A 25309-nucleotide genomic window follows, 5' to 3' on the forward strand; every position below is an offset into this window, starting at 1 on the left:
TCTGAAACTGTTAGTCTCGCCCGCCTTTCACAAAATTGTGAATAGTTTGGAAAATTGACATGAATTTCCTGTTTTCTTTGCTCCGTTATCTGCCCAGCGTCTTAAAGTGGAGCCTCCACCCACGAGCTCGGTCGACTCGGGGAATATCACCTAACTGTGTAAGGACGTCAGGTTTCCTTTGCACCGCGATCCAGCGGCATTTTCACTCCCAGACTGTGGTCACTGTGTCACAAAATGCTGCCCTCCATTTAAAAGTCATGTGTATCCCATTGAATCACCCATCCAACATACACGCAAATTTCACATTGCACCGCCAAGACAACAGTGTCAGAAAACATCATGAACTGAAAGTTTCATTCCATTATACTACTGGATACAATCGGGATGATTTTGTAGAAATCCAAATTATTTCTCCATTTTTTTAAACTAAACTCACTCAGCAAATCTCCATGTCTTCAGCAGCATCATTTTCGGCGAGTGAGTTCTGATTGATTTAATTGTTGATTTTAGATATCAGACAGAGTGATGGATTAAAAAACGTGATGGTAACAAGTAAAAATGTACCCACCCCGAATTCGAGAGATGTTCCCTTCAGGATATTCTGATCCAGGATCCGTGTCACCCAAACTGTAACTGGTGTAATATTCAATCTGATTGAGGGACTCAATGGAATCAGTAGCTGTTAAACACAAACATGGATGGTTATTGGAGAGATTGATTGGCACGTTCGAATAAATAACATAATACCGTCATCATCTGGTGACAATGTCCTGGGACTTTGTATCTGACGTGATTGTGGAAAATTCATCACAGGGACTGCAGTGGTTCAAGAGCAACTAGGGTTGGACCTTAAATGTTGGCTCATACAGCGAGCCGTTAAAACAATACGCCGTACACCCGGTCGGTCAGATTTCAGACATCAGAGCAGAGACAATAGTGTAAAACATAGTCAGTGAGCACAGTTTCTTAATCCAAAATCCCTCCACCCTGTCTCTTTCCCTTTCAGAGTCTCAAACGGCAGGTGGTGGGGCTCCAAACCCGAGCCCCACCCCGGATAATTGGGTAGAAAAGTGTGCAAGGAGGGCAATAACGGATTTGAAATTCGAGTCATAGAGTCGCACAGCATAGAAACAGGCCCTTCGGCCCACAGCGTCCATGCCGACCATAATGCCTATCTATACTATTCCCCCTGCCTGTATTAATTCCACATCCCTCTCTGCCTTGCTCATTCAAGTACCTGTCCAGATGCCTCTTAAATGTTACTACTGTTACACTCTCCAGCACCTCCTCTGGCAGCTCATTCCAGATAAACACTATTCCATGTGTGAAAAATTTTATCCCCTTTAAACCTCCTCCCTCTCACCTTAAATCAATGCCCTATAGTTTTAGTCACCCTTAACATGGGAAACAGACTCTGGCCAGTTAACCTATCTATGCCTCTCATCATTTTATATACCTCTATCATGTCCCCTCTCAGTCTCCTTCGGTCCAGGGAATACAGACCCAGCCTATCCAATCTCTCTTTATTAATCAAGCGCTCCAAGCAGGGCAACAGCTTTGTGAATCTTTTCTGAACCCTCTCCAGCTTAATCACATCTTCCCTGTAGTGCAGCGACCAGAACTGCACACAGTACTCCTAGTGCAGCCTAACCAACGTTATGTACAACTGTAACATGACGTCCCAACTTTTGTACTCAATGCCTCGGCCGATGAAGGCAAGCATGCCATTCGCCTCCTTCACCACCCTGTCTAAATGTATTGCTACTTTCAGAGAACTATGTACATGCACCCCAAGGTCTCTCTGCTCAACAACACTCCCAGGGCCCTGCCATTCACTGTTTATCTCCTTCCCTGGTTTAACTTTCCAAAATGCATCATTTCGCACTTGCCTGCGTTAAATATACCATTTGCCAATCCCTTGCCCACTTTTCCAGTTGATCTATATCCTGTTGTAGCTTTAGATAACCTTCTTCACTGTCCACTATACCACCAATTTTGGTATCATCTGCAAACTTACTAATCATGCCCCCTGCATTCTCATCCAAGTCACCAATATGTACGACAGACAACAGAAGGCCCAGCACCGATCCCTGCGGCGCACCACTGGTCACAGGCCTCCAATCTGAAGAACAACAATCCACTACCACCCTCTGCCTCCTATCACTAAGCCAATTTTGTATCCAATGTGCTACCACACCCTGGATCCCATGTGTTCGAACCTTCCGGAACAACCTACCATGCAGGACCTTGTCAAAAGCCTTGCTAAAGTCCATGTAGACAACGTCCACCTCCCTGCCCTCGTCAATCCTCTTGGTCACCTCCTCAAAAAACTCAATCAAATTCGTAAGATATGTTTTCCCACGCAGAAAGCCATGCTGACTATCCCTAATCAGACCTTGCCTTTCCAAATGCATATAAATTCTGTCTCTCAGAATCCCTTCCAATAAATTTCTCACCACTGATGTAATGCTCACCGGCCTGTAGTTCCCTGGCTTATTCCTGCTACCCTTCTTAAATAAAGGCACAACATTAGCTCTCCTCCAGTCTTCCGGTACCTCACCCGTTGCTAATGATGATTCAAAACTCTCTACCAGGTCCCAGCAATCTCCTCCCATAGCCTCCTAGGATACACCTGGTCAGGCCCCGGAGATTTATCCAACTTAATGTGCTTCAAAACCTCCAACACCTCCTCCCTTGTAATGTTGATATGCTCCAGGATATCGCTGGTCCCTCCCATGAACGCATTAGCTTCCGTGACCTTCCGCACGGTAAATACAGACGAAAAGTATTCATTTACGACCTACCCCATTTCCCGTGGCTCCACACATCGATTACCACACTGATCCTTAAGGGGACCTACTCTCTCCCTCGCTACCCATTTACTCTTAATATACTTATTGAATCGTTTAGGATTCTCATTTATCTACCAGGGAAATCGTCTTTGTGTGTTTTGTTGTAACCTCAGAAATTTATCTCAATGGTTAAATCGCTCCCTAAATATATCACAGGACAAAGCTTTCATCGATTTTCTAGTGTTGTTGCCCCAGTATCATGAAGCAGAATTTGTAGATATCATGTTAAGCTTCAGAATACAAAGTGTCAGAATAAGTTTTTTTGTAGAAACCACTGATTTCAGGTAAGGAGTTCCTGATGGGAACGTGTTTCTGATCCAGAAATCCAGTCACCTCGAGAAATAAAATCTGAGTCAATGTGAATGTCTCCTCCTGAGAGCAGTGATTATTTATGGTCCAGTTTAAATGGAATAAAATTACATGAAAGTTACAAACAAACTGAAATCACGTTCTTTAACCATTCGCGATGGGTGGGAATCTTCCCAAACCCATTGCTCATCTTACTATACACACTGAAAGACACACTCGCACTGTGATAGGCCACCTTCACAGGGTGATAGTGAACGGATTTCTGACAGTGTTCAGTCAGTAAACTGACCATTAAAATGGGGTATTTAAGTGGAAGTGACATTTGTCTAGACAAAATTCGGTATGAAATATAAAACACAGACCTGAACGCCGGATCTGATAGGAATCCTTGCCAGGTGGAATATTCTCAATCTCTTCATAAATTGCTTGGTATAAACCAGCCGGTGAGCCCTTGCCACCAGTGACAGAACCTGTCAGATGAAGGGTAGGGAGATTAAAGTTTAGTTGCAAACTACGAGCGTTTAACAGTAAATTATCTGTGAACACATCCAAATCACAGTGATGCCGATAGTAAAGAGACAAAGCCAGGTATTGTGAATGGAGAGTAGTTTTGTTGTGCATATTTTCGGATAAGTCTATGTATCTAATTTTTTTGCATTCTCATATATTTACCTGCAGCAGACTGGGGACAAATTCAATCAAGTTTGTTTGAAACGATCTCCCCCTGACAAAGCCATGCTGAGTTCCCCGATTAATGCCTACCTGTCCAAGTGGAGATTAATCTTGTTCCTCAGGATTTTTTCCAATAGTTTCCGTACCACTGATGTTAGATTCACCAACCAGTAATTATCTGGTTTATCCCTGCTACCCCTCTTGAATAATGGTACCACATTCACTGTCCTCAGTCCTCTGGTACATCTCCTGTGATCAGACAGGATTTGAAAATCTGTGTCAAAGCCCCTGCTATCTCTTCCCTTGTCTCACGTAACAGTCTGTGGCACATCCTCCCAGGGCGGTACTGTGGTGCAGTGGTTAGCACCGCAGCAACCCGGGTTCAATTCTGCGTACTGCCTGCGTGGAGTTTGCAAGTGCTCCCTGTGTCAGCGTGTGATTCCTCTGGGTGCTACGGTTTCCTCCCACATGCCAAAGAATTTCAGGTTGACAGGTACATTGGCCATTGTAAATTGCTCCTAGTTCAGGTAGGTGGCTGGGAAATATCGGGACAGGTGGGTATGTGGTAGGAATATGAAATTAGTGTAGGATTAGTATAAATGGGTGGTTGATGGTCGGCACAGACTTGGTGGACCGAAGGGCCTGTTTCAGTGCTGTATTTCTAAACTAAGCTATCTCATCTGGGCCTGAGGATTTATCCATTTTAAGCCCACTAAAACATCTAATACTTCCTACCTTTCAATGTTAATTTATTCAAGTATATCACAATTCCCTTCCCTGATCTGTGCACCAACATCATCCATCTCCATGGTGAACACAGATGAAAAGTAATAATTTAAAACCTAATCTATGTCATCCGGCTCCACACAGATGGCTACTTTGGTCCCGAATCGGCCCTACTCTTTCCCTGGATATCCTCTTTCCATGAATATACTTTAAAAACTCCTTGGTATTGTCCTTTATCTTGCTCACAAGTGTTTTTGAATGCCCCCTCTTCGCTCTCCAAAGTCATTTTTTAAGTATGGCCTGTGCTTTCTATACTTTTTTAGGGCTTGCGCTATTTTCAGCGCTCTGAATCTGTCATAAACCTCCTTTTTATTCCTTATCTAATCCTCCATATCCCTTGACATCCAGGGTTCCCTTGTACTTGTTGCTCCTACCCTTCAACTTTACGGGAACATGTTGGCCCTGATCTCTCCTATTTCCTTTTTGAAGGTAAGAGCCCATGGGATCCAGGGCAATTTGGAAAATTGGATCCAAAGTTGGCTTAGTGCTGGAGGCAGAGGGTGACGGTCAAGGGTTGTTTTTGCGATTGGAAGCCAGGGACCAATGGTGTACTGCAGGGATCGGTGCTGGGGCCATTACTGTTTGTAATGTACATTAATGATTTAGACGTGGATATAGGAGGTATGTCAGTCAGACCGCAGATGACACGAACACTACTGGTGTCATAAACAGTGAGGAGGAAAGCCTTAGATTGCAGGACGATATAGATGGGCTGGTAAGATGGGCGAGGGAGTAGCAAATGGACTTTAATCCTCAGAAGTGTCAGGTGATACACTTTGGGAGGACTAACAAGGCAAGGGAGTATACAATGGATGGTAGGACCCTAGGAAGTACAAAGGGTCAGAGGGACCTTGGCCTACTTGTCCATAGATCACTTAAGGCAGCAGCACAGGGAGATAAGTTGGTTAGGAAGGCATATGGGATATTTGTATGTATTAGCCGAGTCATATAATATAAGAGCGGGGAGGTTATGATGGAGCTGTACAGAATGATAGTTAAGCCACAGCTGGAGTACTGTGTACAGTTCTGGTCACCACACCAAAGGAAGGATGTGATTGCACTGGAGAGAGTGCAGAGGCGATTCACCAGGATGTTGCCTGGGCTGGAGCATTTCAGCTATGAAGAGTGACTGGATAGGCTAGAGTTGTTTTCTTTAGAGCAGAGAAGACTGAGGCGGGACCTGATTGAGGTATACAAAATTGTGAAGGGCATTGATATGATAGATAGGAAGAAACATGCTCCCTTAGCGGCGGGGTCAGTAACCAGGGGGGATAGATTTAATGTAAGGGGCAGGTGTTTGAGAGGGGTATTGAGGAAGAAACTATTCACAAAGAGGATGATTGGAGACTGGAACACACTGCCAGAAGGGGTGGTAGAAGCAGTACCCCTCACAAAATTTAAGGTATTTTGATGAGCATTTGAAATGGGATAGCATGCAAAGCTAAGGGCTAAGTGCTGGGTAACGGGATTAGAATAGATAGGTGCTTGATGGCTGGCACAGAGACGTTGGGCCGAAGGGCGTGTTTCTCTGCTGCATAACTCTATGACTCCATGACCTGATCTCGTGCTTGTGATCGTTTGCAAACTACTTCCAGTCTAGTCAAGTTACAAGGCTCGATCTTTTCAGCTTTATGATTGTCTTGTTACAGAGGCTGTTCTGGCCGGGTCCTTGGCAGAGATAACAGGTCTATGCTGTCCTAGCTATGGACTCTTTCTTATTCAGAGAGAGAAAGGGAGCCTTTTCTATAAGAACTCTATATTATTATGAAAAGTGCTTTTTATTAAGAGGTCCATTTCTTATAATAAATCAGGAGTGGGTTAGATGGGTGAAATATGAGTGCAAGCGTGGTTTTGGAATGTCGAATCACCGCTGGTGAATACAGGAGGTCCTATACAAGTATCACTTGTCAAAATAACTGACAGGCCCGGTTAGACAACTCGCGATTGGATGCCCAGAGCCCGAATCTGAAGGGCAGGAATTGATACCCAATGGATGAAGGAAGATGAACAGTCAAATAAATAGCTGAATGCACAGCCCAAAAAATCAAATTATCTTCCTGATCGATTGTTACAATAAGTAAATTCTTCCAGAGTTTCATGTATTATGTGATGAACTCTCACAGTGAATAAGAACACTTCAAATCACTCTCCGTTTTGAATGTCACATTTTATTCATTCTGGAGCACCTTGAATTGAGAAAATCAGCAAAAACGACTGCAATGTATTTCTAACTAGGTCACCTGACAGTCCATAGAAAGCTGCAATGACCGAAAGTCTTGCAAGTATATGACATTAAATCTGCGATTTTCTGTTTGTTCCGCGGTAAGATATGAGCCTCACCTCTTCTGATTGACTTTTTCTGTATAACCACCATCAGTGAGACCAACACACAGATTAGCAGGACTCCGAAGCAGACTGCAACTAGGATGGAAGTAGTTTTATATCCCTGTTCTTAATGACAAAAATAAAGAAAAGTTTAGCACAGACACAGTCCATCTTGTGTGATAAAATATTTGCAAGAAGTATTTAATAATTATATCCACTGCTTCCAGGCAATGAGTTGGGCTGAACATTCCCCATTATGTGGTGCACATTGCACCAGAGGAAAGTGTGAAACAATCTAAATTACAGAGACAGTGCCCCCATGTTTCTGATCAGTGCAGGACAGTTCGGGTACAGCCAGAAACTGGGATTAGCGGAATTTAAACTGGACCATTTGAAATATGCGGTGAGGCAACAAAATGTTCCAGTCAATGAGAACGTGCACATAGCACCTTCAGAAAATGACAACAATACCAATTCAACTAATACAAACTCTAATGCTAGCTGGACTATTAATAATGGTAAGTACCTGCAGATGTGGATGGGAAAGCAATTGGAGGCACATCGAACCCTATGGAATATATTGTACAAAAAGTTCAGGAGGATGAAATTTCAGCACTTTCCATTTAAACGATAAATACTGTTCTTAATTTCCCGAACTAATGAGTCAATTTAACAAAACAAGGTGCCCTAACCCTGCCACCCTCACCGGAACAAATCACACTGGCATCTTCCTTGTGATCACAGTCAGATTGAGCCGGTGATGAGGAAGGACAGTCGGCCAGAGAAGATTCGCTTCCAGTGCACTTCACCTCATCCAGCCAGATAACACCGTCACCCTGAGAAAAAGTAGCTCCTCCGGGGGCCAATAGAGCGTGACCACAACCCAGCTGTCTGCAGACAACATTGGCATCGGACAAATCCCAGGAGTCATCACAAACCGTGCCCCAACTGTTATTGCACAATATCTCCACTCTCCCGGAGCAGTTGGTGTTACCTTCAAACAGGCGCAACCAATGTCCAGAATCTGGCAAAGAGAATCAATTATTATTATTGATGTAGTATAAGACAGGAGAACAAGTCAGATAGTTGGTATAATAAAGAGGAAGTAGCACCTGGTGAAAGTACATGTTTACAATCATATTCTCGAATGCAGTCCTCTGATCTATGGAGCTGCTCCTCAGTTACTTTTGCTTCTGTTGAAAAGAGAAACATGCTGACTGTATCAGCCACCAATGTTTGAAATGACACTCACAGATTGAGACGTTTGTTGTGTTACCTGAACAAATAACACCAGCATCCTCCCTGTGTTCACAGTTGTGTTTCCCCCACGGTTCTGTTTGACACTGCCAAAGGAACGAGTCGTGTGAAATACACTCCATCCCATCGAGCCAAATGGGTGCAGATCCTTCTCCGAATGACAGAGTGTAATAATCGATATAACTGAGGGGACCGCACTGTAACTGTTCACAGATCACTTCTGCATCAGGTCTATCAAGTGTATCCGAGCACACTGTTCCCCAGGTGCCATTGTAGAACACTTCCACTCTCCCCTCACAGCGATGCTTCCCATTCACCAGCCGCAGCTGTTTGTGCTCTGTCAATGACACAATTGATACCCAGGTGTTTGGATTGATAACGCATTGTATTTCATACTGCACAGCTCAACACATGCTGCACCAGTTGTGTTCACTGATTTCCGGTAATTATTCAAGAAAAGCGATAGAAAAACACCGGCAGCCCATAATGTATTAAAGAATAATCAACACGGATTGAACAACAGAAAGACAAACAACGTTACTGAATTGTTTTCAGACGTTACAGAAAGATAACGGGGATAATGCAGTCGATGCAACATGCATGTTTTTTTCAGAAGGCCTCCGACAAGGAACCACATCGTGAGATCATGACTGGGGTCAGAGCATGTGAAGTCAAGAGATCAGTGGAAGAATAGTATAAGACGAGCTACAAAGCACACTGTCGGGTTTAAATGTGGTAACCCAGAATGGCGGAAGGTGGGAAGTCGTGTTCCACAGGTCTGGGGTCACTGCTGCTCAATATTTACATAAACGATTTTGACTTAGACAAGGGAGACATAATTTCAAAATTTCAGATGACAGCAATTTGGGGATATAGTTATCACTAAGAACAACAAATACGAAATACGGAAGACGTTAGTAAAAGAGCCGAATGGGCAAACAATTGCCAAATGAGTTGAATACAGATAAGTCTAAGGTGGTCAGTGTTGATAGGAAGAATAAAGAGGCAACGTACTTCTTGTAAAATAAGGATTAAAATGATGTATAACAGCAAAGAGACCTCGGGATACAGGGGCACTAATCACTTATAAAGTGACAGAGACCGAAGCCAGTGATCATAAATATAGGATGATCATGAACAAATCTAATAAGAAATTCAGGAGAATTATTTATTTTAGCTCGGAGTGGTTTGAATTTTGAATTCCGAACACATGCAATTGTTGAAGTGATGAGCGTCGATGTCTTTAAGGTAAAGCTGTATAGGTACATGAAGAAGAAAGAAGTAGGCGGATATGCAAAGAGGGTTAGATGCAGTGATATGGGGCAATACTCGTGGGCAGCATAAACACCACATTGACCAGTAAGGCCGAATGGCCAGATTCTGTGCTGTCCATTGTATGTAATTCGATGTCATATCTTCCCTGTGAAACCACGTGCACAACACTACGGAAAATGGGCACATGGAAGCACCCTTACCTGAACACAAGATCCTCACATCTTCTTTATGAGAACAGTCGTGGTTACCCCACGATGCTGAGGGACATTCCCAGAGAAATGATTCGTTACCGAAACACTTCAGTTCATCCAACCAAACTGGCCCTGAGCCTCGTTCACAAGATGCCGGAAGTGCCAGGTCCAAGGCCTTTCCACAACCCAGCTGTTTGCAAACCACGTCAGCGTCCGCCTGATCCCAGGAATCATCACAGACTGAACCCCATATCCCATTGTAACAAATCTCCACTCGGCCAGTACATGGGCTTCCACCGTCAGACAGCCTTACCTGCACGTGGTCTGTTGGACAACAGTACAGGAGGATTATACTTTCAATAGACATTCACCTCATCACTCAATGCAACTGATTGCACCATCACCAGCTTTCAAACAAGACATGTTAAATGCGCCTGTGACAGGTAAATAAAGCTATAAAACAGAATATCTGTTTACACATGCTCCTTACACAGAATGTAATGAACAGAAATGTTTCAGATATCCTACTACATCTGGCTTTGACATGTTATGTTCTCCAGTTCCCATTTTATGTTTTGAACGCTGTGTACGTTGTTGTACAGGCGATCACTCACACGATTAACAATTAATTTATACACATGTTATATTACTGTATATGTTCCTTGTCCATGTATGTTACCCTTATCTGTTATCTTGGTCAGACATTTACTGTCATCTCCTATTGCCTTTATCTTGAATTGCAAGTGACTTGCATTTATCTAGCGCCATTAACGGAATGCAACATCCCAAGGCGCAGTGCAGGAGTGATATCAAAGAAAATTTAACACAGAGCACCTAAGAATATATTAGGTCACATGATCAAAAGCTAAGTCAAAGAGTTTGTTTGTTATGGCGTATCTTGAAGCAGGGAAGAGAGGTTGACAGGCAGAGAGATTTAAGGAAGCAATTCTGGAGCGTGTGACCTTTGCAGCTAAAGGCACGGCCACCATGGTGCGCAATTGAAATCAGGAATGCTCAAGAAGCCAGAACAGGGAGCTGTCAAAATGGAGCCGATTGCAAAGAGAGGAGCTGCGAGGCCAGGAAGGGATATGAAAACAAGGATGAGAAATTTAAAACCGCGCATTGCTGGGAAAAGTAGGTCAGTGAGCAGAGGGCAGATGCCGGAGTGGCAATTGGTCGAGACAGCAGAATTTGCAGAGGTTGGAACTAAGGAAGCCAGCCAGGAGTACATTTGAATTATCGAGTCTGGAGAGAAAAGGGCAATCGACAAGAATAGATAACGGCAAATTCGGGTGATGTCATGGAGGTGAAAATAGACAGTGTTAGTGAAGATATGGAGATTTGGTAGGAGGCTCACCCCGGGGTCAAATGTAACACCAAGATTACAAGCAGTCTGCCTGAGTCACAGACAGTTTGTGTGGCGAGAAATGGAGTTGGCAGCAAGGAAACATGCGATGGGGACTGATGGTTTCTATCTTTTCAATACTGAGTTGGAGGAATTTTCTGCTGATGCAGTACTGAATGTCAGACTGGAATTCTGACAGTGTACAGGCTGTGGAGGGCTCAAGAGAGTTGAATGTGAGGTAGAGTTGGATACAGTGAGATACATGTGGAAACTGAGGCTCAGTTTGTGGATATCACTGAAAGGCAGCATGTAAATGAGAAATGAGGTATCAATGGATAGATCCTTTGGTGACACTGTAGGTGACTTTGCAGGAGCGGGAAGAGAAGCCATTGCCGGTAACTTTCTGACTATGACTGTACAGATAAGACTAGAACCAGCTGAGTGCAGTCCCACCCAGCCAGGGGATAATGGAGAGGGGTTGGAGAAGAATTTCATGATCAATCATATCAACATTTGTAGACAAGTCAAGAAATAGGAGGAGGAAACGTTTAGATTTGTTACAATCACTTAGGATGACATTTGTGACTTCGATAAGAGTTATTTTGGTCTTGTGGTGTGGATAGAAATCTGATTTGAGGAATTGGAACATGCAGTCCATAAAAGATGAGCATGGATTTGGGAGGCGACAACACATTCAAGGACGTTGGCGAGCAACGAACAGTTGGAGCTGGGGCAATAATTTGCATGGACAGGTGGTCAATGGTTTCTTTCTGAGGAGAGGCATGATGACTGCTGATTTGAAGGAGAGGGGGCTGAACATGAAGAGAGAAAGAGAGAATCGTTAATATTGTCAGCTGTCATGGGACCCAGGAAGGGAATGTCTCTGTTCAGTATCTTAGTAGAAATAAGGCGCACACAGCAAGACGTGGCTTTCATCAACAGCATAGGTTCAGAGAGAGCGTGAAGGACTCTAGGAGAGAAACAAGAAAAGCGAATTCAGGGTGATGGTGCGGGGTGGGGTTGAACAACTGATAGGCAGTTAGGCCCGGTGGATTGACGAAGAAAGGTAAGTTGTGGAGGCGACTGAACAGATATTTTTGAACTTAGTGACAAAAAGTCTAGGAGTCCTCTCATTTATTTTTGGAGTTCAGGGTGGACGAGGCAGGGGAGTGGTTCAGGGGGAAGATTTATGATGGAGAAGATATGCTGCGCGTTTCCTTTGCCTTCCTGGATGATCATTGTCTAACGGGTGGTTTTAGCAAAGAAGAGCAGGACCCGATGATGCTTTATGTGATTGATCCATTCAGGATTATATTACCAGATTGTTGGCCAGATGTCACCGTGCCTTTCTGTTTTTTTTTTAATTCTTTCATGGGGTGTGGGTGTTACTGGCAAGGCCAGAATTTCTTTTATCCACCCTATATATTACTTCCAATTCATACTGGAGAATGTAACGTCCACAAGTTCTACCCTTGAACATCAGTCTTGCAATATGCAGTATCTTCGTGTAGAACGATGTTCCAGGGTCGTGTTGATTATAACATTATCATAAATCGATGTAATATTAATTGCATAACAGAATCACTTACTTTTGTAAGGATGGGACTCTGTCTTTGACAATGAAGACATTTGAGTAATTTTAGAGATAAACCATACGTCTGAACAGAGAATATGCAGACCTCTCTGTCCAGACAGGCTGCTGCTATTATGTTCAATGAGCAGACGAAACTTGTGAGGCACATTGTCAATTGCTATTGTCTGCAAAATATCAATGAACTAAACGACCAATTATATCAATATATGACTGTTGGAGTGAAAAAAGAGGGCAGAAAACAGGATCTCTCTGCAAAATGTTGGACAGGATCAGGAAGTGTCATTGGACAATTGAACTCCAGATGTGTGGACCTCCTGGCTGAGCAGGAAACCAGTATTTAATCTGGACGAGACAAAAATGATTGGACTAATTGCGTCAGGCACTTTGGGGAATAAGAATCAGGATGTGACCCATCAAATAGAGAAGTAGAAGACAAGGAGAAGACACATGGCTTCTGTCGGCGGACATAAATGTTGGGTGGAGCTGGACATCTACCTAACTAAAGAACAAGATGACATACTCTACTCTGTCCAGTGACTGAGTGTGTAATAACCATTCGGCACTGTAAACTTCTGACGTGAAACGATGGAATGTATTGAATGCCGCTGTGTCCGAAAAAAATACTTACTGTAACCAATCGGTATCAAATCTGAATCATTCACTATCTCATATGTTGTAAGTTCCACTCTGTCATATTTAAATAAATGTTCGTTGGAACAACCCCAAACTATCATTAGCGAAATATCAGCACGGTTTTGTGAAGGGTAGGTCGTGCCTCACAAACCTTATCGAGTTTTTCTAGAAGGTGACCAAACAGGTGGATGAGGGTAAAGCAGTGGATGTGGTGTATATGGATTTCAGTAAGGCGTTTGATAAGGTTCCCCATGGTAGGCTATTGCAGAAAATACGGAAGTATGGGGTTGAAGGTGATTTAGAGCTTTCGATCAGAAATTGGCTAGCTGAAAGAAGACAGAGTGTGGTGGTTGATGGCAAATGTTCATGCTGGAGTTTAGTTACTAGTGGTGTACCGCAAGGATCTGTTTTGGTGCCACTGTTGTTTGTCATTTTTATAAATGACCTGGAAGATGGTGTAGAAGGGTGGGTTAGTAAATTTCCGGATGACACGAAGGTCGGTGGAGTTGTGGATAGTGCCGAAGGATGTTGTCGGGTACAGAGGGACATAGATAGGCTGCAGAGCTGGGCTGAGAGATGGCAAATGGAGTTTAATGCGGAAAAGTGTGAGGTGATTCACTTTGGAAGGAGTAACAGGAATGCAGAGTACTGGGCTAATGGGAAGATTCTTGGTAGTGTAGATGAACAGAGAGATCTTGGTGTCCAGGTACATAAATCCCTGAAGGTTGCTACCCAGGTTAATAGGGCTGTTAAGAAGGCATATGGTGTGCTAGCTTTTATTAGTAGGGGGATCGAGTTTCGGAGCCACGAGTTCATGCTGCAGCTGTACAAAACCCTGGTGAGACTGCACCTGGAGTATTGCGTGCAGTTCTGGTCACCGCATTATAGGAAGGATGTGGAAGCTTTGGAAAGTGTGCAGAGGAGATTTACTAGGATGTTGCCTGGTATGGAGGGAAGGTCTTACGAGGAAAGGCTGAGGGACTTGAGGTTGTTTTCGTTGGAGAGAAGGAGGAGGAGAGGTGACTTAATAGAGACATATAAGATAATCAGAGGGTTAGATAGGGTGGATAGTGAGAGTCTTTTTCCTCAGATGGTGATGGCAAACACGAGGGGACATAGCTTTAAGTTAAGGGGTGATAGATATAGGACAGCTGCCAGAGGTAATTTCTTTACTCAGATAGTAGTATGGGCGTGGAACGCTCTGCCTGCAGCAGTAGTAGACTCGCCAACTTTAAGGGCATTTAAGTGGTCATTGGATAGACATATGGATGAAAATGGAATAGTGTAGGTCAGATGGTTTCACAGGTCGGCGCAACATCGAGGGCCGAAGGGCCTGTACTGCGCTGAAATATTCTGATTCTAATTCTAAAAAAAAAAACATCGGTCGAGGCTTTCATTCTGCACAATACAACTTCCCCAGAACATATGCCTGCATTGACATGCTGCACAATGGAACTTTCAAGCTTCTGGTCCAAAACATCTGTCTACTTTTATACACAGCCTAATGAAACTTACACCAGAACAACTCCCACACAGCTACCTGCACTTATATACTGTACAATGGAACTGATTGCAAGCTCGACGCCGGATTTGATACCACAGCTGAGAGTCCAATTCTGTATTCCATTTATCACAAAATAGAGATCTTCCACCTCTATCATCATTCACCTCCCTTCCTGCCGCAGCCCATCTGCTGCTGAAATGCTCGCCCATGCTTTGTTGTCTGTGGAACAGCATATTTCAATGTTCTCCCGGGTGATAACCCATCCTGCATCCTCCAGAAACATCAGCTCATCCAAAGCTTTGTCGCCTGGCCTCCATTAAGCCCCTCTCAGGAACGCCACTGCACTCACTTGTATCCCTGCTGCCAATGCATCGAGTTTTCAATTATGATCGTCATGTTCAGACACCTTCATGCTCTCCCCCTGCCATCAGTATAACCTCCTCCAGCCTGAATCATGTCGAGCGCTCTGCATTTATCTGAATCCAGCTTCTTGTACATCTCCCACTTCCATCCCCCACAACTTTCAGTCTAGCCTTTAACCATCTAACCACCCAGATGAGAATTTCCACCCCAAACATCTCTGTGTCTCCGCCTCTTCAAATCCAACCATCTGACTAAAAATTTAGTCACCCACTCTAACATCTCTTTGTCTGGCTCTGTGTCAGTTTTCTGTCCGATTACATTCCTGACAAACTCTTTGTGATGTATGTGTTTATTGAAAGTTCTGTAAGAAAAAATTATTGTTGTTTAATTGTGTCCGTGTTCTCTCTCCCTGAACACCACCCCATCCATCCCCAGCTCCCCCACCGCCCACCATCCTCATCCCCTACCCCCAAATGAAATTACTGATTTGAGACACCCAGGAACAAGTAACCTGTATTATCACTTTTCTCAGCAGATTAGACATTTCACTTCTTTGTTATTGTAAAAGCAGTGAAGAATTTGTTTACCTGAACACAGGACCCCTACATCCATACTGTCAGTGAGAGACGAATTCAATGTGAACAAACTGCAGTTCTGGAGCTGCAATTCATTTCCTCCACATTGGACATCATTCACCCAGATGGGTCCTTCACCCTTTCCGTCCTTTGAATAGTTATAAGTGGCTGTCGATTCACCGCAGCCCAGCTGTGTACAGACCACGTTGGCATCATTCAGGGTCCAGAGTCTGTCCTGTAATCTCCTCCAGCTGCCGGTGTAGTAAATCTCCACTCGCCCATCACACCAGCTTCCCCGTTAGTCAGCCTTCGTGACCAATTTTCATCTACAATATGAAACACAATGGTGAAATTGAAGCATAATTCACTGCCACCAGAAAAGTTATTAATTTTGATGGTTACTATTTATGTCATCATTGTTCAGAAGGCTTGTCGGCAGATGTTGTTCACCATTACCTTTTCTCAGTAAATACATTTTGGAGACATACCAAGTAGCTTCCGCTGACTAAACTGGGGGCCAAGGGTAAAATGAACTGGGGTTGAGCGCGGCACATGCCGGCAATTGATAAGTGATGAGACCGAAGGGTGGTGCAGGGGCTTTAAATAGCTCCTGACAGATGACAGTTCCTTTCATCCCATATGGAGAGAAACAGACCAGTTTACGTTGCCACAATGCTTCCGATGACATCTCAAGTCGCCTCACAGGCAATGAAGCACTTTTGATTTGTAGTCACTAATGCTGACAGGTGACGGAACTGAGCGACTGAAGGTTGTCCTCCTGTCCACATGTACTGTTATGTCCTGCTCTCGCCCTGTACTTGAAGCATCATCAACGTTTCTTCCAATTTCTCCCCCTCATTTTCACATAGTCCATCTTCAACTCTTCCATTCCCTTCCACAACATCTCTGTCTCTGATTCTGGGGACTCTCACAGTTATCTCGTCTATGATTCCTCACACCACGAATACTAGAATGACTCTATCACATTCTTCCACTTTCTCCATCTGCATTGTATCTGTCTGGTGATGCAACCGATCATACCAGTGCTTCCAGATATGTCTTCCTTTTTCCACATCAGAGGACTCTCCTCATCTCCTCATCCACCCACCATGGTTGACAGGGCCCCATCACATCCATTCCATTTCCCATACTTCTGCTTTAACCCTTTCCCCCCTCGCAGAACCATGATAGGATTCTGCTTCTCCTCATCTTCCACTCCATCAGCTTCTATATTCAACAGATGATCTTCCACCATTTCCACCACCTTTAATGTGATACCACTACCAAGCACATCTTCCCCTTCCCTCCACTTTTAACATTCCAAAGGGACCATTCCCTCTGTGACACCCTGATGCACTCTTCGCACTCTTCAATCATTCTCAGCAACCCTTCCCACAGGAACTTCCCAGGCAAGCGCAGAAGATGCAACCACTGCCTTGTTACCTCCACCTTTCTCACCGTCCCAGCCGACAAACACTGCTTCCAAGTGAAACAACGATGTGCTCGTACTGCTTTCTCTTTTGTATACTGTATTTACTGTATTGACTGATTATGATGCTTCTCCTTTACATTGGCACAGCAAACACAGTTGAGTGATTACTTTGCAGAACACCTTTGTTTCGTCTGCAAGCTTTACCTTTATCTTCCAGTTGCCTGTCATTTTCATTTTATACTCCACTCCCACTCTGACCTCTCCCTCCTTTTTCTCCTACACAGTTCCAATGAAGGCTAACATAAGTTTGAGAAATAGCAAATTAAAAGCAAAATACTGCAGATGCTGGAAATCTGAAATAAAAACAAGAAATTCTGGAAATACTCAGCAGGTCTGCCAGCATCTGTGGAGAGAGAAGCAGAGTTAATGTTTCAGATCAGTGTCCCGCCTTCACAACTGACAAATATTAGAAACGTAAAAGGTTATAAGCAAGTTAAGTGGGGGTGGGGCAAGAGATAACAAAGGAGAAGGTGTAGATAGGATGAGGTTACAGAATAGCTGACCGGAATGACATGGAGCTAAGATGTGTTAATGGTTGTTGAAAGACAAAGCATTAGTACAGAAAGGGTTTTAACGGACTGAAAATTGAACAGCCACAAGTACAAACATAAAAAAACAGTGGGTAAACCAACTGAACAAACTAAGATGAAATAATATAAAAACAAAAAAAAATTAAAAAGGGAAAAGAAACAATAACTAAAAATAAAAGTAAAATGGAGGGCCCGTCAAGCTCTGAAATTATTGAACTCAATGTTCAGTCCGGCAGGCTGTGGAGTGCCTGATCGGTAAATGAGATGCTGTTCCTCGAGCTTGCGTTGATGTTCACTGGAACATTGCAGTAATCCCAGGACAGAGATGTGAGCATGGGAGCAGGGGGAGTGATGAAATGGCAAGCAACCAGAAGCCCAGGGTCCTGCTTGAGGACTGTTGGAGGTGTTCACAAATCAGTCACGCAGTCTGCGTTTGGTCTCCCCAGTGTCGAGGAAACCACATTGTGAGCAGCGAATACATTATAGTACATTGAAAGAAGTACAAGTAAATCGCTGTTTCATCTGTAAGGGGTGTTTGGCGCCTGGAATAGTGAGGAGGGAGGAGGTAAATGGGCAGGCATTACACCTCCTGCGATTGCAGGGGCAGGTGCCGTGGGAAGGGGATGAGGTGGTGGGGTAGCGGAGGAGTGGACCAGGGTGTCACGGAGGGAACGATCCCTTCAGAATGCTGACAGGCGAATGTTGGGGAAGATGCATTTGATAGTGGCATCACGCTGGAGGTGGCGGAAATTGCGGAAGATGATCCTTTGGATATGGTGGCTGATGGGGTGGAAAGTGAGGACAAGGGGAACCCTGTCACGGTTCGGGGAGGGAGGGTAAGGGGAGAGGGTAGAGGTGCAGGAAACGGGCCAGACACCTTTGAGGGCCCTGAAAGCCACAGTGGTTGTAAGGACCTCCGATAAGGACTCCATTCCATTCTCCCAGTTTCTCCATCTCCGTCGCATCTGCTCTGATGATGCTGCCTTCCATGACAGCGTTTCTGATGTGTCTTCCTTTTTCCTCAACCGAGTATTCCCCCCCCCCACTGCGATTTGCTTGTACTTCTTTCAATGTAATATACTGCATTCGCAACAAAAACGACTTGAGAGGGTTACAGCAATGCTAACCATCAAACAAATACTCCAAATGTATGATCTCTTCAGAATATTCCTGCTTCAATAAGCCTCCTATTTCTTTATTAAGTATAGAAAATGTACCCTGATACTCTCTTCAATCATTCTCAACATCCCTTCCCACAGGAACTTCCCATGAAAGCGCAGGAGTTCCAACCACTGCCCTGTTACCTCCTCCTTTCTCACCATATAAGCCCCAAAACACTGCTTCCAAGTGAAACAACGATTTACTTGTACTGCTTACTCTTTCGTATACTGTATTTACTGTATTGACGGATCATGATGCGTCTCCTTTACATTGGCAGACCAAACACAGTGGAGTGATTACTTTGCAGAACACCTTTGTTCAGTCTGCAAGCTTTACCTTTAGCTTCCAGTTGCCTGTCATTTTCATTGTGTACCACACTCCCACTCTGACCTCTCTCTCCTCTTTCTCCTACACAGTTCCAATGCAGGATAACATAAGTTTGAGAAACAGCACTTCCTCTTTCCACTAGACTCTTTACAGCATTTTATAATGAACACTGAGTTCAGCAATTTCAGATCAGATTCCCTCCCCTTTTTTTCTTTATTGGACGATATTTGCCTTCCAATTTGCACCTCCTCTAGAAATGTGCTTTTTACTTGGCCCATTCCAACATATTTTTGTTCTGCATTGTCCGTTTTACCATTTCATCTTTCCTGTCTTTCACCACATCACGGAGCGTTCCTTTCATTCTTTCCTTGTTTCCCCCTTTCTTTAAAAAAACTGCTAAATTTCGAAGTCCTGATGAAAGATCCACAAACTGAAAGGTTGATACTCTTTCTCTCACCATAGATGCTGCCGGAAATGCTGAGTATTTCCAGCACTTACTGTTTTTATTACCTATATTCCAAGTTGTGAAATGTGGGAGCACTTTTGCATTGAGCAATGTCCCACATACAGTGATCCGATAACTGAGCAGATATTCTGTTATATGAGGGTGCTGGCTGAGAGATAAATGTAATCCCGGAAACTGGGAGAATTTAAATTTACATCATGTTTGTGAAATTTTCAAAGACATAGCACATTGGTGAAATAACGAATTACGTCATTCAATATCATTTTATTGCAATCGGTGTGGTGGAACTTAAAATATATCTCACAATATGTATCTTGCAACAAGCTCACAGTGTTTCCTATTGAACAGCTGATCTTTGCAGAGAATTCCATGATCATTCATATTTGAACTGCCTATATTGATAACAGTTTCAATGCTCGAGCAACATTTCCATTCCATGGCAGTGGTCTTGGGAGCATCTTGCTGATTCTATAGCCCTTGAATAATGCCCCAGATTTACCCGGAAATAGATACTATATGACGCGAAGTACTACCAACTAGTCATTGTATGTATTAAATGTTTACTGGAGTGAAGCTTTAATTCATTTGTAATTTAATTCAGACCAATAAACCCACAAACACATCTCAGAATCTTAGTGACAAAGGAAGCATGGGATCATCAAAACTAGTGAATCAGAGACTTGTGGAAATAGTCAATGATGCTTGAAAGCAGAATTGACTGAGATGACTCACCCGCACAGATGACACTTGCATCGTTTTCATGTGAGAAGCTAAACTGTTCCCAGGATGAAACAGGACAATCCCACAATCGCGTCTCGTTCCCCAGACACCTGTAATTTTCCTTCCACACTGGACCAGTTCCCTTCCCAAAGTGAGCTCCTCCCGGGATTGAGTTTACTGTCCCACACTGTAGGTGCTCACAGACCACGTTGGCGTCTTCCATATCAAAGTAAAGGTCACACAGCGTCCCCCATTGGTCTCCATGTAGCACCTCCACCCGGCCGGAGCATCTGTTCATCCCACCAACCAATCGAGGTTCAGGTTTCCCTGTATTGGAAACAAATACAAATCCAAATAATTTCTAAATCATCTTCTGCATAGAAACAGCAAAATAGAAAATGGGTAAAAAAAAAGTAGAATTTTATCTACACGATTATCCAGCCATACCTTGCACAAATTATCTATCAAAAAACAATTAGAATTACTACAGCAACACAAAAGTAAAATTCTGCGGCTGTTGGAGATCTGAAATGAAACAGAAAATGCTGGAAATACTGAGCAGGGCTCGCAGCATCTGTGGCGAGAACAAGAGAGTTTTGTTTCAGGACTGTGTCCTTTCCTCACAATAATTACTACAGGACCTCTTTAAGAAGTTGGCTGAATACTCAAAAGTTAACAGCTCTTCTTTCAAACGTTAATCGTTTGTTGGACTTTATCTCTTGGGTCTTGGAATATAAAACTCAGAAGGATGTGATGTTTCTGTTGTAGCTGTTGTCGCTTTTGGGCACCGCACTTCGTAAACCATTGGCTTTGGAGGTGGTGCTGGACAGAGTCACTGGAGTGACAACAATGCTTTAAGCATTACATTATGAAGACAAGTTGCATAAACTTTGTTTGCAGTAGATTGCGTTTAGAATAATTAGACCTTATCGAGTTGACGTGTTTACAATGTTTAAGGGGTTTGATAGATGCGCCAGAGAAGATCAGGAGAACAAATGCAAAACAAGGCCATTTAGGAGCTGCTTTTCTTCATGAGGGATGTGGACATCTCTGGCAGTTACTGTTCAAATTTATTTGCCATTGAAACCGTTGTCAGAACCTTCTTCTTGAACTGAAATTGATTGCCTGGGCAATGTTCTTCTGCAAGTTCTGAGGTCGGTCGAGTTAAGTCAAAGGTTTTAGGCATAGTGTGTACCTTTAGCTGCATGTGTTATGAACAGAGTGGGAAGTGTAGAATTTGGTAATTAGTGTGTAAGACTGAAATCTAGCCTTAACATTTAGAATTTAACTTGCAATGTAAAAAAGCTGCAAGGCAGTTCATGTTAGCAGTTAATCGTGCAAGTCAAGTTCGCAGTAAGCAGTCAATCAGCTGTGATTGTCCGATCTGGGGTAATTACTGTCAGCTGGAAACGGTCTAAACTGTTGCAACTTGAATGAGCCTGCAAAGGCATATAACATTAGACTTCATTGCAAGTGGGTTTGAGTGCAGGAACAGGGATGTCTTACTTCAGGGCCTTGGTGAGACCACATCTGGAGTACTGTGTGCAGTTTTGGTCTCCTTATCTGAGAAAGGATGCCCTTGCCATGGACAGAGTGCAAAGAAGATTTACTCGGCTGGTTTCTAGGATGGCAGGATTTACGTATGAGGAGAGATTGGGTCCACTGGGCCTATATTCACTAGAGTTTAGAAGAACGAGATAGAGCCACATAGAAACCTATAAAATTCGAACAGGACGAGGCAGGCTCGATGCAGGGAAGATGTTCCCGATGGCTGGGGAGTCCAGAACCAGGTGTCACAGTCTCAGGATATGGGGTATGCTATTTAGAACCGAGATGAGGAGAAATGTCTTCACTCAGTGGGTGGTGAACCTGCGGAATTCTCTACCGCAGAAGGCAGGGGAGGCCAAACAATTACATATTTTCAAGAAGGAGATGGATATCTTTCTTAATGCCAAAGGGATCAAGGGGTATGGGGACGAAACGGAAGAGGGTACTGAATTTGATGATCAAACATGTTTTTTTAATTGCTTGTCAGGCCCGAAGGGCCGACTAGCCTACTCCTACTCCTGTTTTCTATGTTTCCATTTTTAGTCTTCTAGTAAGGCAGAGTGCAACCACAGATTGCAATGTTAACTGAATACATTATGAACATAGTGGGAAGTTAGAGTTTGCTCAGAGAAAGTATTCGGTGCAGAGGGGGAAAAGGAGCTTTTTAAAAATTCTTTCACAGGGAGTGGAGGTTTTTGGCTAGGCCAGCATTTATTACCCAACCCGAATTGCCCTTGCAAAGATGGTGGTGAGCCGCCTTCTTGTACTGCTGCAGTGCATGCGCTGTCAGTACACCCACAGTGCTGTTAGGAAGGGAGTTCCAGGATTTGACCCAGCGACGGTGAAGAAACGTTGATATAGTTCCAAATCAGGATGGTGTGCGGCTTGGAGGGGAACTTGCAAATGGCGCTGTTACCATCCATCTGCTGTGCTTGTCCTTCTAAGTGGCAGATGGCGTGGGTTTATAACGAAGTGCTTTGTTTTGTCTGTTCAGCTTGAGTAAGTGTGTGGAGTCACTGATTTAACACAGCACCACAGCCAGCAGCAGCAGAGCCTATTGGGAGAGGCAGACACCAGACAAATAGAGGGGAAGCAATTGTCAAGTCAGAGTATGAGGGGACGTGGATAAGTTTCAAATAAGTATTAAGTTAATTGGTGAGTGCTCAGTGTTTCGGCATTAGCTGACCAGGAAAATAGCTTTAAACCTAAAATGCATCTACAAATAATTTTAACTCTAAAATAAAGACAGACTAAGTTATGGCAGAGCAGTTATTTTTTTCTGGATATAGGATTTTGTGAATGACGCAATTATCCCGAGGGAACATGTCCGTAGGAGATGTATCCACCTGCAAACTCTCTGGCTCTGGGCCATAAAGCTGGAGGGGGAATTGGAGATACCCCAACACATACAGCAGCAAGAGGAGTATTGGACAGTTTGCTGCAGATATCAGTCACATCTCGTAGAGAGGTGCGGGGTCAGAATGAGGCTGTTGCAGTTTATAGTGCACTGCAATGGAAATCCAGATTTGTTGGCGAACGAGGATATGCAGAAAGTGAATCTATCCAACAGGAACAATGTACTGGCTATTTGTGAGGATAAGGATGAAGACTGTCAGAAGGACAGCCAGAATGTTGAAACTGTGGAAAAGGTGGAGGAGTGGATCATAATGTGATACTTTTAAGTAGTTCAACAGTTAGGGTATTAGGACTCCCAAACAGTATTCGCCCAACTTGTGTGAAGTGAGGGATATCCCAAATCAGATTGAGAGAATGCAGGGGAAATATCCTGTCGTTGTGGACCATGTAAGGACCAACAGCAGAGGAAAGATGAGGAAAGAGGTTCTTTTCAGAGAGTACCAGGAGCTGAACTAAAAAAGAAGATCTCAAGGATTATAATCTCTGGATTATTATACAAGCCGCCTGCACATTTGTATGGGGTGTGGGTGGGGGAGGATTAGGGTGGTCAACACGTGGTTGAAGGTGTTGATGTTGGAAAGAGGTGTTACTTTTCATGGTACCCACCACATGTACTGGGATATTGAATAATTGTTCTGTTGGAATGCGCTTCACCTGAACCGGGTTGGGATCAGGGTCCTAGAATGAAGGATAAATAAGGTTGTTACAGGAATCATAAACTAGTTAGTGGGTGAAGGGAGGCTGGTGGGGGGGGGGGGCGGGGAGAGGGGGTAGAGCACAGTTGGAAATGTAAAATAAATAGGCACCACCGGGAGAGGAAAAACAGAAAGATGCTACATTTGTGTAAGGCAATTTTACGGTTTTTCACCACGTGAATTTGCTCTTAAAACAGCAGTTCTTTCTTGAAAAAAGAGTTGTTAGAAATACTGGCAGACCTCGATATTTTGAGCAGTGTACTGTGCCCATTGTCTGGAGAAACAACTGGAACTAGTGGAAGTTATCGTATTATATGTAGTGGAGAAAGGGAATATGGACAGGATCTTACTAGTGATAGGTTATTACATGTTCTTGTTCTGGCTGCTATTGGTCTGTTAATTATTTTCTATGATAGGTCGGTATATGCAATTGTCCTTGCTGCTTTTTGTCAGCTACTCTGTATCGTGGCAAGTCATTCCATACTATTGTTCTGGTCGTGTTATGCTGGCTGCAGATCAGGTGATGGTGTGTCTCTTGAGGAAAGACAACCAGATATCCACTGAGGAACAGGCCACTGTTAGGGGGACAGTATGGTGTTTTTAGATCTCCATAGCTTCCCTGATGCAATGAATGACACAAGCCTGCCATCGTCAAGTAAGCTCAACTCAATGACCACAGCATTGAATGGTCCAATTCCAAACTCACATCATCTATTATGGACTGGCGTGCAAGACATAGTAACATCATCAGCATAAAAGAAAACAAAAACATGGAAAAATGGGGAAAAGAGCCCAGATTCTCGTGAATGGCAGATGGAGAAAGAATAGCAAAGGGTGACAAAATAGATCGCAGGAGCTATACAACTTTTACAATAACTTCTAAAATAGGTTGCAAGTAAGAGCAATGTGGCCTCATTAAAATGACACTGGTGATATTATAAATGAAAATAAGGAAATGCCGGAAATTATACATAATTACTTTGCATAAGTATGGACGTGGACGTCACTTTTCTTAAGGTTCCTTATTGCCACAGTTGACCAAAAGCTGCCTTGACGTCGAGGACAGTCACTTTCATCTCACTTCTGGAATTCAGCTCTTTTTTCCATTTTTGGACAAAGGGTGTAATGAGGCCTGAAGCTGAGTGTTCTGACAAACCCAAACTGAGCATCAGTGAGTAGTTTATTGGTAAGTACTGCTTGATAGCGCTGTAAACAACACCTTCCATCACTTTGTTAATGATTGAGAGCAAACTGCTCGGTCAGTAATTAGAAA

The 25309-nt window shown here is 43.6% G+C and overlaps 1 protein-coding gene across 1 annotated transcript; it reads right to left on the minus strand.

Annotated features, from left to right (window-relative positions):
* Positions 1–6791: 6791 nt before the first annotated feature.
* On the minus strand, positions 6792–10656 carry LOC137364940 (scavenger receptor cysteine-rich type 1 protein M130-like). Its single transcript, XM_068027818.1, has 7 exons — positions 10522–10656; positions 10347–10398; positions 9767–9991; positions 8221–8538; positions 7714–7968; positions 7471–7512; positions 6792–6877 (listed from the first exon to the last, which is right to left on the minus strand). The coding sequence occupies exons 1-7, from the start codon at positions 10654–10656 to the stop codon at positions 6792–6794; spliced, it is 1113 nt and encodes a 370-aa protein (XP_067883919.1).
* Between the last annotated feature and the right edge of the window lie 14653 nt (positions 10657–25309).

Source organism: Heterodontus francisci, unplaced genomic scaffold, assembly GCF_036365525.1.
Source record: "Heterodontus francisci isolate sHetFra1 unplaced genomic scaffold, sHetFra1.hap1 HAP1_SCAFFOLD_53, whole genome shotgun sequence".
In the NCBI taxonomy this organism is placed as follows: domain Eukaryota; kingdom Metazoa; phylum Chordata; class Chondrichthyes; order Heterodontiformes; family Heterodontidae; genus Heterodontus; species Heterodontus francisci.

Excerpts from the sequence above, each read along its gene's own strand:
- LOC137364940 (XM_068027818.1), bottom strand. The coding sequence starts at position 10,656 with ATGGTGGCCGTGCCTTTAGCTGCAAAGGTCACACGCTCCAGAATTGCT. Across the intron at positions 10,399-10,521 it reads TTGACTTAGCTTTTGATCAT|ATAAAGGCAATAGGAGATGA; the intron begins GTGACCTAATAT and ends TTGCAATTCAAG. Across the intron at positions 7,969-8,220 it reads TGCTGGTGTTATTTGTTCAG|ATTCTGGACATTGGTTGCGC; the intron begins GTAACACAACAA and ends TCTCTTTGCCAG.